The following is a 16,166-nucleotide window of genomic DNA, read 5'->3' as shown; positions in this document are numbered from 1 at the left end:
CTGCTAGATAAAGTGGAGGTGAGGAATTGCTGTGGGAGGGACACCAGGGCAGCAAATACCATGTGGAGGTAGAGAGGAGTGAACCTGGAAGGCATCATTCCTCTGGACCACCTAGGTCAATGAGCACATGTCTTTGAGCACTGCTCCTGAACTTATTGACTGCATCCAACACACAGCATTAAAACCTGTCCAAGGAAAAGCTGCCCAAAAGAAGTGGGGAAACACCACTGTGACCTTCAAAGGTGGAAATATCCAGCAGAAAGGCAGCAGGGTTTGGCACAGGATGGCTGCTGTGCTGACACGTCCTAAGGCAGAGGCAAGAAGGATGAAATAATTTAACTCATAAATAATGTATGGGAACCTCTTCACCCACACATATATATGGACCTGAGGTCCCTATAGCTGCTGGAGCATCATCAGCTGGTACTGCAGCCAGCATGCTCAGAGCAGCTTCAGTTTTCCCTTCGTCATTCACAAATTCTCCCATCTAAATAAGGATTCTTGTGGGAAAAGGTGTTTGCAGTTCTTCTGGGTACAATGCCTGTCCACAAAACATGTGCCACCCTGACAAGAGAGATGTGTGATGTATCAATGCCTGCCCATATTTCCAGCCCCGGTGCATTAAATCACCCCAGCTCCAGTCCCATGTCCCATCCCACACCAAACCGCCTCCTCCCTGGTCACACTGGTTTTCCTATTTACCGACTGAACAATGAAACGTTCACTGGGGGTTATATGAGAACATATCCTACCACTGGCTTTTTTTAGACACAGAAAGTTCATTTCCCTTCTTTCCAATTTAACTGTATTTCGCACAGTCATTGGCAGTCATTTGAAGGCAGCACGGGCAGTGCTGTATTGGAAAATAATTACGATGACAGATTTTGTTTTGCCATACGAGACCTTCCACTACCGAATCTAATTACTGCTGATACTTTATGAGCTCCTCCAGCACAAGATAATTGCTGCTTTTTCTTTTTATGAACAAGAAATAATCAGTTGTCTTTTAAGGTGAGAAATACAAACAGCAATTAAATGCCACGGTTATCCGGCCCCTCCAGAGAGCACAAGGCACCTCTTGTCAGAAAGGCAACACAAAAGGCAGCCAGGTTTCATTTATCATTTGCAAAGTACTTTTTTTTTTTTTTTTTTTTTAAACAGGGAGAGAGAGGGAGGGAATAAGGACCATTCCCAAAAGATCAGTCATTTTCTTCAGCTGAAGAAATGTTTATTTTCATTTGGGAGAGCAGGAGCATGTTGTACCAGCTCCATCCCTCTACAGCACCAACCTGGAGACTGCCTGACAGCACGGTGGGGATTTACAGCTGGAATTTGCTGGTCCTCAGGCTCTAAGTGCTGAGAAACCACGTATCTACAGGAACAAACCTGCATGCTGAGCTGCGTGCAGTCACCACCCACACACAAGCACCTCTTGGGCATGGCTCCAGCAGGCGTCTGCTGCTTGCAGGGTCAGGCTGCATGCTTGTGAAAGAGTTACCCTGAGAAATTTGCAACTAAAGGGCTTTAGAGGGAGGTGGGGGCTGTTAAAAAGTCCCTACAGTCTTGAATGTTTCTATAAGTAGGCCTCCAGAATTAAGGTGATGTATGTAATTAAAGTTGTCAGGATGCACTGATGCTGCCTGGAAGTCTATCCGATCTGAATACTGAAGATGAGTTTCACAACCACCTGAAAGAGTTTATTTTCCTTTTATTTTCCTTTTATTTTTATTTTTCTTCAGTTCTCTCTTCGAACAAAGCACCTGTTTTCTAAATAATTCATTGATAAACTTTGTACCACTTTGTTCACAAAACCACAGCAGGGACTGATCCTTTCAGTGAAATCCTGATTTGCCAGCTCCTTTTTCTGAAGGGTTCTCGCTTCATTTACTTCCTTGCCAGAAGCCTGCTGGGCGGTGAGGAACAGCAGAGCTCATGGCTTGATTAACTAAAGGTGATGACGAGGTGTGGGGGCAGCACTCCTCTCCCCTGGCTTTAGACATTGAGAAGTGAGATGTCTGCATCTGAGAGCAGCATCCTTCAGAGCCACCGGAGGAAAACACCTCCAAGGAGGCTTCACGCCAGCCTCAGAGACCTTCCCATTTCTCTCTCCCAATCTACAAGACCATGATGGGGATGACCAGCTCAGGTTTAGGCAGATAACCTCAAAACATCACAAATTAAGGCAGATGAATCCTGCCACAAGTTACTGAGTCAAGGAGGGAGAAGGATGAATCTTATGAAAGCAGTGGACCGGGATTATGAATAAGGTTCTGCTACAGATCTCTTAAGCAAGTTGATGCACTTATGTTCAGATCCTAATTTATAAAGAGGGGATGAGACATTCTCCTGTTGGAAAAGGCTTGGAAGGATTAGTCATATATATTAAGCTCATTCAAAAGTGATGGTGGAAAGCATCATGAACTACTGAGACTTCTATTAGCATGTTAACATGTATTTAAAATATTGTATCAGATCCGACTGCCAGAAAATTTGCTAATAATGAATATAAATGATGCGTGAGCAGAGTTAGTAACTTAATTAGGAAAAAAAAAAAAGGTAAAGAACTGTTAAAGCTGTACTCTTTCTCTCTCTCTCTCTCTCTCTCTTTTTTTTTTTTTTAATTTTGTCATGATGTCTGATAAAAATTCACAAACATTTTGGACAGATCAGTGCTTGGTCAAAAAATTTTGTCTTCAGGTTATTATAGAAATCACAGAATCACAGAATCACAGAATTTTCTAGGTTGGAAGAGACCTCAAGGTCATCGAGTCCAACCTCCAACCTAACGCTAACAGCCCTCCACTAAACCATATCCCTAAGCTCTACATCTAAACGTCTTTTGAAGACTTCCAGGGATGGTGACTCCACCACTTCCCTGGGCAGCCTGTTCCAGTGCCTCACAACCCTTTCAGTGAAGAAGTTCTTCCTAACATCTAGCCTAAAACTCCCCTGGCTCAACTTAAGCCCATTCCCCCTCGTCCTGTCACCAGGCACGTGGGAGAACAGACCAACCCCCACCTCGCTACAGCCTCCCTTGAGGTACCCATAGAGAGCGATAAGGTCACCCCTGAGCCTCCTCTTCTCCAGGCTGAACAAGCCCAGCTCCCTCAGCCGCTCCTCGTAGGACTTGTTCTCCAGGCCCCTCACCAGCTTCGTCGCCCTTCTCTGCACCCGCTCAAGCACCTCGATGTCCTTCTTGTAGCGAGGGGCCCAAAACTGAACACAGTACTCGAGGTGCGGCCTCACCAGAGCTGAGTCCAGGGGGACGATCACCTCCCTAGCCCTGCTGGTCACACTGTTCCTAATACAAGCCAGGATGCCGTTGGCCTTCTTGGCCACCTGAGCACCCTGCTGGCTCATATTCAGCCGACTATCCACCATCACTCCCAGGTCCTTCTCTGCCTGGCAGCTCTCCAACCACTCATCTCCCAGCCTGTAGCTCTGCTTGGGGTTATTGCGCCCCAGGTGCAGGACCCGGCACTTGGCCTTGTTGAACTTCATGCAGTTGACAAATATATTAACAAATGAAATACGGATCTTCCTTTCCTATTCTGCCCCCCAAATAGATGGATTTCAATAAAGCAAGGAAATCAGATTCTTTACTCCAAATGAGAAACAGCAAATTTCTCTCCCGTCTGGTTATTAACTCCTAAAACTTCTTATCATTACCACATCTTTACAGTGGAGCAATCTGAGTTTTTTCTTGAGCTTCAGAGATAAATGGAAGGGAGATTTCAATCTGGATTGCTTGGAGGAAGCCTGGAATTGAATCTGGAAGCACTGAAAGATGCTTGGAAAAAGCAAATCCTCATCACTTGGCTCAATTCTCAGTGCTCTGAATTACCACTCATCAGTGAAGAGGAAGGCTGCTTGTCTCTGGTGGTGGCACTAATGAATGATGCAAATATGCTTGGGAGTGGAAGGAGAGGAAGAACTAATGATTCGGAGGCAGCAAAATATCACTGATACATCCCAGTTATTTTATTAAATGATAGGGAAAGCACAGGAAAGTTGTTTCAGATGAATGGGGGCTCCATAAATACATTTCTCCTCAGGGTAAGACACCAAATTAATGGTTCACTTCTCAGTGAGGATGTTTATCTGGCACGGCAGCTCAGATAAACAAACTTCAATATGCTTCTCGTTGTGTGCTGTTTTCTAGTAGTCCATTATTTACAGTATCATTAAGGTATATGGTGGCTTTTTTATGGTGATCAGAGTGTACATGTCATATTGTCTCTGGTTTTGTGTTTGCATGTACAAGCAGCCCTTGTTCTTTAACCCCTGCTCTTTCAAACATACAGCCTTCTAGTTTCTAATCTAAGTTATTCATATATGAATATACATGAACATTACTTTCATTTGTATATGAATATCTGAACAACCTTATTTCTGGAACTCAGGATGCCTTCTAACCCAGAAGCTCTACTTAATGGCAGCTTTATAATCCCTGACACAGCCAAGACCATTTTCCAGGCTTAGGAAGGGTGCTGAGACCCTCCAGAGCTCTGCCACAATGCCTCTCTGCCACCATCTGCTGCATGTGCACTTTGCACCTTGCTTTCACAATCTAGCCAAGGCTCTCAAGACTTTTCCCACAGTTAATGCAAAATTTCTACTGTCATCATGTTGCTGCAATGATCTACTTACCATGGAAATGCAATAGCACAGGGAGACTGCTGAACAGGCTGAAGACATCTGGGTTTATTTGCTCTGTTAGTGTAGTATTTGCACTGACTGCTCTGAGCCCATGGGGCAGAGTTAGGACTCACCCTCTTGGTGTAGTCCATCGCCTTCAGGATGGAGAGGTTCAGGGTCTCCAGCGAGGCCAAGACATCTTCGTAGTCTCCCATATGATCAGCAAAATAGTCTGGGGAAACCAAGAGGGACACAATGAGAATAGCTGAGGTAACAACGCTTCAGGGCTGTGTGGCATGGCAGTCCTTATTGGTGGAAGGGGAAATCAAAGACTGATTTCAGCCCTGGCATGGTTTTGTGGGCAAGCTAGGGTGCCAAAACCCAATATTTGTGATGGAAATGGTGAGCAGTGCAGCGAGGTGTGCAGTGAGCTGGCAGCGTGGCTGCCGAGTTAACCACTTTTGGTGTGATTGACACAAATACAGCTAAAAGCTGTTCCTTAGAAGCCACCAGAGCTGCTCCTTGGCACCCAGACTGAAGATTCAGGCTGAGGTAACATCTCTCCTGAAGGCAACAAGAAATAAACTGCAGAAAACAATCCCACTAATTAGGTTCTCTTGGCTTAATTAGCAGTGCCTATAGCTATTTACAGCCCTAGAACATATCCGAGGGGAAGGAGATTTTGGCAGAGACAGGAATGTCACAACTTGACTGACAGCAGCTGTTTGCTGTTTCTCTACAAGCCAAACAGCTCATTCTCACTGCAGTGTGTTTATTTTTGTTGTTCCTCTTATTAGTAGTTTACTTGGAAAAAAAATAGATTTTAGAGGCAGAGGAAAACCCTTTCCAAAAGTCCTGAAATAAAAAGCTGGGCCCATACATTTTGGGAGAAACGAGGTTCTGTGGGCAGATCAGGGCTCTTGAGACCACCACCACTGTGGGAGGAGAAGGGTGTTGACTTTTGCAACCTCCCAATATGCAATTATACAGCTTTAGTTTTATTTATTGGCATGAACGTCTGAGGTCAGCTCTTTCCATCTTCCACCTTGCTGCTCATGGCTCCTACCTATCCATGGGCAGTGAGGGGACCCCAGTTCCTCAGCCCACCTCTCTCCAGCAAAGCCCACCAGTAGCCAAGGTGTTTCTCCCCTTCCCAGAGCCCAGTTCAGGTTGCTGGTCAACTTGTTGCACCCAGTATCAGTGTATTTTATTTAAATCGGAGAGTGTCATGTACAGTTTGGTAACTCCATTTGTGTTTTCTAGGCATGTTCAGTTCTGCAAGCTGCCCTGTGACCAAGGAGCTCTGTTGGGGTAAGGAGTTACACGAGATACACAACTCACAACCAACTCCAAGAGAGAGCCCACAGCTTCCATTGTCGACAAAAAGAGGTTTTATACTTAAAATAATTCTTAGACTAACAGTTAGTGAATCAGAAATGGCAGGCAATGACCCCTGAGCAATCCCTCTGGGAAACGACCCCCTTCCAACGGAGGTGTGGGACAAAATGTTATTACAGGTTTTCTTTTTAGTCGTTAATTTGTGAGCTGTGGGAGGTGCACCAGAGATGCTCGATGCATTTGGCAGCCTGCTGTGAAATGCAGAAGTTTGCCTAAGGATAAACACCTTATTGCTGCTATGAAAGGACACTGGTTTATTGAAATTGGGAGTGGAGCTGGAAGCCGTGACATTGCCAGAAATGAAACCTATCTCGTTATTGAGTTGATCCAGGTGCTGTGCTCAGCTCTGACCCCATTTATGCTGCAAGAAAGCGAAGAGAAGCATTCCCAACTTTCCTGCTGAATAAGGGAGGTGGCAGAGGCTGTGCTGAATCCCAGTTTCTCCATTATTTGGAACTCTCACACAAAAACATAGTTACTTTTTATTTTTTAAACTTGTGGTCCAGCCTAAGAAGCAGTTTATCCCAATGAGACAGGAGTTAATGCTGCTTTTTATGAGTTGTCAAGCATCCTTCCAAAACACTGTGCCCACGTGAAGGGCTGTACTCACCACACAGCTCCTTGGTGTCCACGTTGCTGGAAGAGGGGAGGATGAGGCAGGGGAGGAAGCAGGAAAAAAGAGAGAGAAGAATTTAAGATACAGGACAGACAAGGGATGCACTCGGGATTTCTTTTGGGTTGAGCATAGAAATGGAGCAACGCAGCCTGGCCCCAGTCTGCTAAACTAAAGCCACCGGTAGCAGACTGGTCCCGCAGTCCTATGTGCTTGGAAAGAAAAATTGCCAATTTTACTTTTCTAAATGATCATTTCTCCTGGTCCTGCCACTACAGAGCAGCGGCAGGGCAGTGCCCAGCTCCCATCCAGGGCACAGTTACTTAATATCAGAGCATTTAGCTCACTTAATGACATCTCAACAGACAGCCTCCTTGGGAAATAAAGATTAGCTGCAATCTATTTGCGCCTCCGATTCCCACACAATTATTTATGCCACTCAGGCTGCAGAGGTGCCTGGAACGATCTCATAATAGAATTATATTTTATCAATCCATTTACATCCTGGGAAGCTAGCTCTAACTCATCCCTGCTCTGACCTGTCAACATAAGTGGATTATGGAAAGAGATGCTCTAAATCCTGCTCTCGTTAGCCGCAGCCTCCCAAAATCCTCCTGGACTGATGTGTCTGGGCTCTTCCTACCCTCTGTGGGCTCAGGCTCTCCCCCAGCAAACCACATGTCCCAAACTGGAGCACGTTACTGTGAAAAAAAATATCTATTATTCCATCCCCCACTGTTTCGCATTGCAATAATTATCTCCTGCTTCCAAAAATGGCCTTTTACTTCCTTGCCTCCTGCCATCATATTATTTAACTTAATTGTGCTTGAATGTTAAGTCGGCCAAGATGGTGCTTTTAATTTTAAGCAATCTCGTATTAAGAATATGCCTAATTAAAGAAATTACTGCAGACTTTAAAAATATGGTAATGTTTCAATGAAGGAGAAATTAATGGGTGCTTGAGCATGGCCCATGGCATTTCCCAGGGCATTTCCATCCCCCAGCAGCGCACACACCAGGACCATCACAGCCACATCCTGCTTGATGTTTCAGGGATTTATCACCAACATGAGCCCTGCACAGCTCTGCAGATTTACAAGGTGCTCCTGCAGTTTAGTGCTTCAGTATTAAGTCCCCTGGCTATGCCATGAGGATGTTTTAGGATGCAAATACTCAGGATCTGGGTTTGAAGCCTGGTGAAACCCCAATAAGCTAAAAAGATAAAAAACACAACAAGTTGTTCTCATTCTTTACAGAAGAAAAAAATAATAATCTTTCTCAGCTATCAGAACACTTGGCTGGGAATCTGCTTTGAATTTTAAGCCTTCTGACATTAATGGTATGACTAATTAAAGACTTATTGAAGCCATAACCCAACTAAATAAGCCAAATATAATAACGTTCAAGTAGAGCTTCAAATGAAATCATTAAAAACTTCTGTGTCACACAGCTTTTCCCCCACACTGTAGGCCACCTCTATCTGGTTCCTTTCCAAAACAAAAGTCCTCCTTTCTTTGCAACAGAAAAATCAGGAAAACCTAAGTCTGGTTTCAGGCTTTTTCCTTCATTTTCCAACCAGAGAAACTGCAGCCAGGAGCGGAACAGCCTTGCACCCCCAAGTTCAGGGGGATGTCCACCCTTTGAGGTCTCTTTCCGAAACAAAGCTGTACCTGGGAGAAGCTCCGTGTCTGTGGGACCTAATTTCTCCTATGGAAATAGGAAGCAAACCTGAGAGCTCAGATGCCAGCCTTGAGCATCTCCTGAAAAAAATCCAAGCCGTAAACTAATTTGGCCACAAAAGGGAGTGTTTATTGCTCCCCACACGTCTCCACTTAAACATGCTGTGATAATTTGACCAGATGAATGTACTGGCAGTAAGGAGAGAGTTTTCCCTGCTGCTGTTTCAAAGAAAAGGAAAAGTCCCCAAACTGTGATACTCCTCCCTTCCTCACTTTCAGCTCAGCCAGCAGAAAGATGTGCCAGGCTCCCTGAACGGGCAGCACAATCAGAATCAGAATGGGAAATCATAAGTTGCAAATACATCAAAGTCTCATCTTCCCAGTGCATTTCTCATGCAAATAGCCACAGGGATAGGCTGCTCAAGCTCCTCTCAACACCTGAGCATCTTCTGCTGAAGATAAAAACCCTTTTGCTTGGGCAGATGAAAGGGTTGCATCAGCAGCCACATGGCTTAGCTGCTTCACCGGTACTGACAATGGAGATTTGCTGAAATCACAGCCTGCTTTTATTTCCATCTTCAATTCCCAGTTTTGGGTGTGCTGCAAGGCTTCAAACGAGCGTGGAAACAAATTATCCTCTAGTGTTTGCCACCTGCAAATCCGATTCGCTTTTAGGAGAGCCCAAAGAACAACATGTGCAGCAGGAAAGTATTGCTACATCCGATGATACACCTCCTAGTCCCAGCAGCACTGAGTTGTCTCAGCACCTCAGAAGTGGAAAAGGTACATCCAGATGTAAGAGGTCATGGATGGCCACCTTTGGCCATGAGTTTCTGAATGCAAAGAAACATATTTACACAAACCCCAAAGAAATTGAAATTATTCCAGGCAGAGCAACAGAAATACCAAATTCTGGACGCCAGCCAGAAGCTAAATGACTTTAATTCCCAGCAACTTTCCAAGCCCATCGTCTGACACTTCTGGAGAACTCTGCTAAATCCTTCCTGAGACCTGTTAAAGCACTCTCTTCACCTGCCCACTCACCTTGAACAACCTAACTCATGCTGAAAACCTCCCCTGCCGAGCAAAGAGGGCTCTCGCTGCTGAAATCCATCTAAAAGCATTGCACGTACCCTGTTTCAGCACCAACAAAGACGCTCCTGGAGGGGACCTTCTGGCACAATGAGGAAGATCAGCCCACCAGCACTTCTCCTCCTCCTGCCCATGGGTGTTGCTTATGGGGACAGGCACAAAGCAAAGTGTCACCTGTCTTAGGACCACTGGGCAGTCCAGGGGGGAGGTTGGACAAGCAGAACTGCTCACCAGCATCCATAAGTTGGTGAGATGTGTTTGGGGCAGTGTTAATGCCTCAGACCATTAAAATTTGTGTTATGAAGGCTATTTCAACTTTGACGGGAAAGAAGAGAGAGGGAAAAAAAGAGGGGGAAAAATAGGGGAATGGTTAGTGTTGATTACAAACCAGTAATGGATTCTTGGTGATGCTGAATCCACAGTTAGGCAGCACTCTTTGGAGAGCAACAGGTCCAAAAAGCCTGGACCTGGCCCAGAAAGCCTCTAGAGTGATGTGCAGGTGTCCCACCTCGCAGCACAGCACCCGGAGGCAGTTGCCATAGCACTTGCCACCAGCAGTAATTGCGGATGTGATGGGAAGATATCTCCTGCAGACAACGACCCGCCGTGCAATTACATTTTGCTTGTAGCAGTAATAAACCTCATAAAAATGAAGTGACGAGGCTATTAAACTTGTTAAAGAGGCTCTCCGAAGTTCAAAACCATCACGGTTGGGTGTGGTGTGGGTTTTCCTGGGTCTGGAAAGGGAAAAGTCTTGAATGAGGATTGCTGATGCCTTCCTGGGGTCCATGCAGACCACAGACCCTGTTCCCTGTCCATGGCCACGTCATTTTTAAGGACTCCTACCTGCTGGTGCATTTCCAGGCTGGTTCAGCTGCGAATTATGTGACAGAACAAAACACACAGCTCCAGTCATCAAGGGCACCGAGAAAAGAGACCGAAGCACAGATGCAAATGAAACAAATGTTCTGGATGCTGTCGGAAAGCACGCCTTTGAGTTCTCTTTGGTTGAAAGAGAAATAAATGTCACTTTTGCAAAAAGGCAGGGGCAACAAGCTGGCACCTGCGGAGCAGCAGACATTTGTTTGTTCATTCATCAGCAAGTGCAATATGGCACGTCAGGCTGCCAGCCGTGCTCGGATGCACAGCTCCAGAGACAGGGGCTGGGTGCTGCAGGGCTGTAAGGATCCGCTCTTCCCTCCCTGTTGCTTCTATAAATGAACATCAAGAACTCACCCAAGAGGTGGGATGTTCTGGAAAGTGTCAATCATGAATCTGACCCCCCCCCCCCAAAGTTTGTGAAGCCCAAGCAGAGACCATCCTGTACGGAACCACAGTGTGCTGCTCATCTCGGGGCTTTAGTAGTTCCTTCACGAGGTATTTTCATGGTCTCTTAAAAATAACCAACAGCTTCTGTCTCCGCTTTGCCACAGGTGGCCAGAACCTCTAACCACCCACTTGCAAAAGAAAATCTCTCAAAGAGCTCATAAAAACTCTGCGCAAGAGGAAGGCAACACAATAAAACGCCTGCTTACCGTGCAATTGATAGCATAAAAAAAACAGATCAATACCGCACGCTGATTTACTGAGCCTGATCCAACAGTTGGTTCCTGAGCACAGTCATCACCTTAAATAAAACAGACATTTAGTACAGTACTAAACCTTTCCAAGTCTCGCTGTGTGCCAAATCCCTAATAAATTGCATCTAAACCCTCAACTTTTTTTTTTTTTTTTTTACTTTTATTTTCTTTTTGGGTGGATGACTTGATCTTGCAAATATCACTCTGCCCACCAGTAGATCAAAGCTAAGAGGAGGCAGGTTTAATCACAGCCTTCAAGTACCTTCTAGGAGGGGTGGCACTTCCAAATTGATTAAGTCATTGATTAGTCTCCAATTTTTTTGGCAGAGCATTGGGCACCGGAGCCTGGCCAGGGCAGACATGAAGCAGGGACCCGTGTGCTCGCCGGGTATTCCCTCCAGCTCTGCTTCTGGATCACAACATGAATTTTGTGACAGTTCCCAAATGTCACACTGAGACATTGAATTCCTTCATTTTGGCACCCCAGTGCCACAGAGAGCTTCAGTCTGTGTCCTACATTTCAGCCTGCTTGTAAACCAAGCCCTTCACCTCCCAAAAAGCATCAGGAAGGAAAGGGAAGGTCTCACCATCCCCATCACTGCCCCACCACACACTGCTTCAGGGAACCCGAGGGCACCCACAAAGCCAGTGCTGCCCTTCAGCTGCCCATGACAGCAGGTTACTTATTTATGTTTTTATCTTCTCGTTATTTCTTTTAGCTCAGTTTTCTAACCAAGCCATTAAAAGGAAAGCAATAAAATACTTTTCCCTTTTTGGAGAAAGAGAGTCTCTCTCTTTCTTTCTTTTTTTTTTTTTTTTTCTTTTTATTTTCTTTTTTTTTTAATCATTCAGAAACAGCTTTTTTGGATGAAGGAACATACAACACTTTGCCTGTGTCTGATTGATATGTAAGCCTGGGCTCACCTGATTTGTTTTGTTTGGGTGAGTAAAATATAAGTCTCGTCAAGTAACTAACTCAGTGCCAGCCACCCGAGCAATCCATCACCAACACCCTACCTTCTCCTCGGCTGGGCTGCCTCCAGCCTTGTGCTCATAATAAAACACAACTGTCCTGAATCTTTCAGCTCTTTCTCTCTCGCACCCAGCTCACTGCCCACGCTGGAGGAAGGTTCTGCTTTACAGCAGCTTGGAATGGATTTGGCTGCTCTGTAATCCTGGCCTGCACCAGAGACCAGAAAAACTAATTGCTGTGAGCAAAGCCGAGTGATGTGCTAATCGCCAGAAGTAAATGCTAAGGAACTGAGAGCGTGAGGTAAAATGAAATCAGCTCCCCTCTCCTGGTAGGCTTCGTGCACGTCTTGGTCCCCACCAAAAAGGAGGGGAAGGACTCAAAGCTTCAGGGTGCAGGGTTGGTGCTGGTGGGGAGATAACAGAGGAAAAAGCAAAAATCAGAGCAAAGCAAAAAAACCGAGCAAAGCAAAAATCCCTCCTCTCTGCTGCTTGCTTTATACCCATACCTTTATTTCTCATGTGTTCTCCTGCTGCTTATCAGTGATATGAAACCCCTCTCCCCTAATTCAGCCTCAGGACAGAAAGCTTGTGCTGCCCACCCAGCAGCAGCTGGCACCTTCACTGCTTGATTGCAGTGCCCTGGGCACATTTACTCATTCAGAAAAAGCACATGGATACGTTTGTGAGGCTGAAGCTTACAACAAAAAGCTACAATCTCTTTGAATGCCTCCGTGACTCAGACAGAAGCAGCTGGTTGGAATTAGGTATCTCCGTCACTTGTGTTTTTAATGCAAGATCCTGGTGGTGTTCTGTTCCCTGGGAAAGAAAAAGTCTGATGCAAAGCAACCCTGCACAATATAAGAAATAAGAAGCCAAGACCCAGCTCCAGCTGGGAACCCCTGGGCTGTGACAATCCTCATGGTGCTGGCTCAGAAAAACCTTCCCCAGCCCTTACCCTTTGCAGCCACATCACTCCTGCTGCGCCCAGCTCCCCCCTGCCTCGGGGATCCCGCACAAAGGCTGGCAGGGAAGCACCAGGGGACAGCATCTGGGAACACCTCCTCAGATGTTTGCTTACATGAGCTTCTGTGCATTTTTTCCAGCTTTTCCCTTCCTCCTGATGACCTTCCCAGTGAGATTTTTTTTTCCTAAGAACACTTTTTCTTTGCTGGAGCTTGGATCTGATCTGAGACGTGTGCTCGTGGAGCAATAAATGAAAAGATAACACCAGAGAGCCACGGCGACAGACCGAGATGCTTTGTAGCTCCACCAGCACAGCTGCTGAGCACCAGCTTTGGCACCAAGTGTTTATTTGCTTCAAGGAAAAGTGCAGCATCATGTAGCCTAAGCAAGATGTAGACACAGAGAAGAACGACCTGGGGCTCAGAAAACTTTTTCCACAACCCTCTCTAAGTGTCCATGCTCCTGAGAGCCAGAAATTAGAGCCAGACATATAATTTTCATGCAATCATTCCATCCCTTTCAGAAGGGACTAGAACTGTCTCTTGAATAGGTTAATCAAAATCTCAGCTGATTACATGATCCGTAGTTTGTTTCCCAGAGAGCTAATTGAGAACATTCAAAATTCAGAAATTACATTGCTTCCAATGGGCACATCCATCTCCGTAATGTGGGCTACGGCTCCCAGATGAAGCCGCCACCACACTGAATCAGGTTTGCAATGCAAACATCCAAGATTAGGGAGGGAAGAAGGAAAAAAAAAAAAAACAACAAAAAAACAGGAAAAAACACTCAATCATAATCATCATTGTTCCTTGCCCAAGAAGTACTTTCTGTTCAGATTTGAGAGGACTGGAGAAAACCAGCACCAGCAGAGCACTGCTGCTAACCCCTCCCTGCCCACAATGGACTCTATTGAGTGGACACCAGACCTAATGTAGGATTTGGGAAGGCAAAGCATCTCAGGGAGCATGGGAGGGCACTGTGGCATCCAGACGTGGGTAACAAAGTGGTGACAACAGACCCTTTCTGCCAGAGGAAAATAATTCCTGGAGCAGAAGCAATGTAGGCTGCAGGATTATCAACGGTACTGGGGTTGTCCAGGTCTGGGCCAGGGTTGTCCGCTGGAAGGATATGTCCGGAACTTCATGTTCACATGAGGATTGCCCCTGTGGTGATGCCAAGCTCCGTTTCTGCCCTGGTTGTCCATCAGCTGAAGCACAAGCACAGCTTTACCTTGTGCACACCAAACTCCCTTGCAAGGTGTTCCGTGCTTAACACTCAGGAACACGTTTTTGTCTCCTTTGCCTTTGTCTCTGTCCCCACCAGACACCATATTTCTCATATGCATCCCAAAACTAGGAGTTTTCAGAGCTCAGGGAGCTGCCCAGCCAGCATCTGGCACCCCTGCTCCTCTGTGTCTTGCAGAACACAGCTGTGGTGACCTGCTGCATGCACACAGCTGTAACCAGAAAGTCACAGGTGCATGAGGCAGCCAGCTCCTGCTCATTAGCACTAACACAATGTTATCAGCTCCTGCACAATTACCCATGAGTGAGATACAGGCTTGTCCCTCCTCATTTGCTTTGCTTCACTCAGCCTGAAATGAGTTGTGGGTCAGCTGGGGCTGACCATATCTCAGGTGGCTTCAGCTCTCCAGGTTCCATCTGGTACCCTATGGTGGGTTTTGTGGAGGTCCTGCAGGTGTGGGGTCAGTTTATGGGGCAGAGGGGGCTGCAGGAGGAAGGTGTCTTCCCATTCCCCCAAATCTTGCTGCTCTCTGTGCAATTGCATTTTCCCATCTGTTCCACACCTGGAATTTGGTACATGCTGGAAAATTCAACCGGTTTGGGTTCTGCATCTGTCCCAACCCTCCAGGAAAAGTGACAGTCTGGGGAAGCTGCTAAGGGCTTGTGAGAAGAGACAGCGCTTCTGTTAATTACACTGCATGCACGCTCCCATCTTCTCTAGTGCCTGCCACTGGAGAGAAGAGCTCATTTGGGGGAAGTGGGGAATATAGCAATTAAAAGAATAGCTATAAGCCTAGCGAGGAGATAATAAATGACAGTGCAGCAGAATGCTAATGCCATGTTCTGGCTCCTTGTGAATGGACGTGTACAGCTCATCAGAGACGTCCTGCTCCAGTGAGCAGATCTCTCCCCAAAGGATTGCCCTCTGCAGCGATGAAAAATATATGAGATACAAAAGGAATTTTTAAAATCCCCTGCCAGGACGACTAAATGAGTTTGGTCAACAGCCATGTCTGAGCTCCCCCTCCTTCCGCAAGGGCTGGCGGACAGCTCCGAGGGGATGCTGAGGGCATCTTGCTCAGAGCCAGGTCAATGAGAGGCGTGCAATGCAGCATGGACACACTGTTGTCCTGGAGGCTTGGCCCTACAACCACCCTGCAGCTCAGGGAGCACCAAAAGGCCTAAATAACTGCAAATCTAACAGGGTTTCCCAGGTGAGAACTAATGCAATGTTTTCTAAAGCCCTATTTTGCCACGAAATCATATATATATACACCCCATGTATATATATTTAAATATGTGTGCACAAGTTTACATATTATACACATAATTTGTGCAATTCAGGTAGCATTGATATCAGCGGTACCGTGTCATTACAGCCCCATTAATCTTCAGGCAGCTCCCTGTAAAGCACTGCTGAATCCTGGAACAGCAGCCAACACCAGCGATGGAAAAGCACCAAGCAGCATCTTGCTTTTGTTAGCCACGGAGAGGAAAATGTCACTTGATCACCACTTCTCAGCAGCAGCAGGTTTTTGAATGTAATGTTGCCAAAAGCAATTGAAATACGCGACATATTTTGCTGCCAGCTGAAATAACCAGCAAGGATGGGGACAGCAGGAGAGGACGAGCATCCACCAGCTCCCGCGCACAGAAAGGGGACGTCCTGGCTTTGGGGCAGGTGTGGGACTTTTCACCCTCTGCAAACACTGAGCACCAAGAGTGCAATAGCAATCTAGGTAGTCAAGAAGAAAGAAACCTCAATAAAGCCCCTCCACCCCCTTTTTTTTTTTTTGTGTGTGTTTCCCATCCCAGTTCAGACTTCTCCTAACCACACCTTGCTGCCAACCATGCCTTTGCCAGGGGGCTGTGGTTCCCCAAACAGGAGCCCACACTCCTTCACCCCGTGGCACGAAGCCACCAGCTCCTCACAGCAGAATGGGTGCTCCAGCATCATCGACCAACCTCATCCCTCCACCCAGCC

General features: G+C 46.2%; 1 protein-coding gene across 1 annotated transcript in view; it reads right to left on the bottom strand.

Annotated features, from left to right (window-relative positions):
• Positions 1 to 16,166, bottom strand: part of NECAB2 (N-terminal EF-hand calcium binding protein 2) — a gene marked incomplete at its 5' end in the record, with an annotated part of 58,714 nt that overhangs the window by 8,174 nt on the left and 34,374 nt on the right. The window contains 2 exons of the mRNA XM_082769716.1: positions 4,773 to 4,870; positions 6,647 to 6,672. Of these exons, the coding sequence (XP_082625842.1) occupies positions 4,773 to 4,870; positions 6,647 to 6,672 (124 nt within the window). The remainder of the gene's footprint in view (positions 1 to 4,772; positions 4,871 to 6,646; positions 6,673 to 16,166) is intronic.

The sequence above is a fragment of the Aythya marila genome (assembly GCF_965140915.1).
Source record: "Aythya marila genome assembly, chromosome: 12".
Lineage (NCBI taxonomy): Eukaryota > Metazoa > Chordata > Aves > Anseriformes > Anatidae > Aythya > Aythya marila.
The sequence above is the reverse complement of the archived record's forward strand: the minus strand, read 5'-3'. Positions and strand labels throughout refer to the sequence as shown.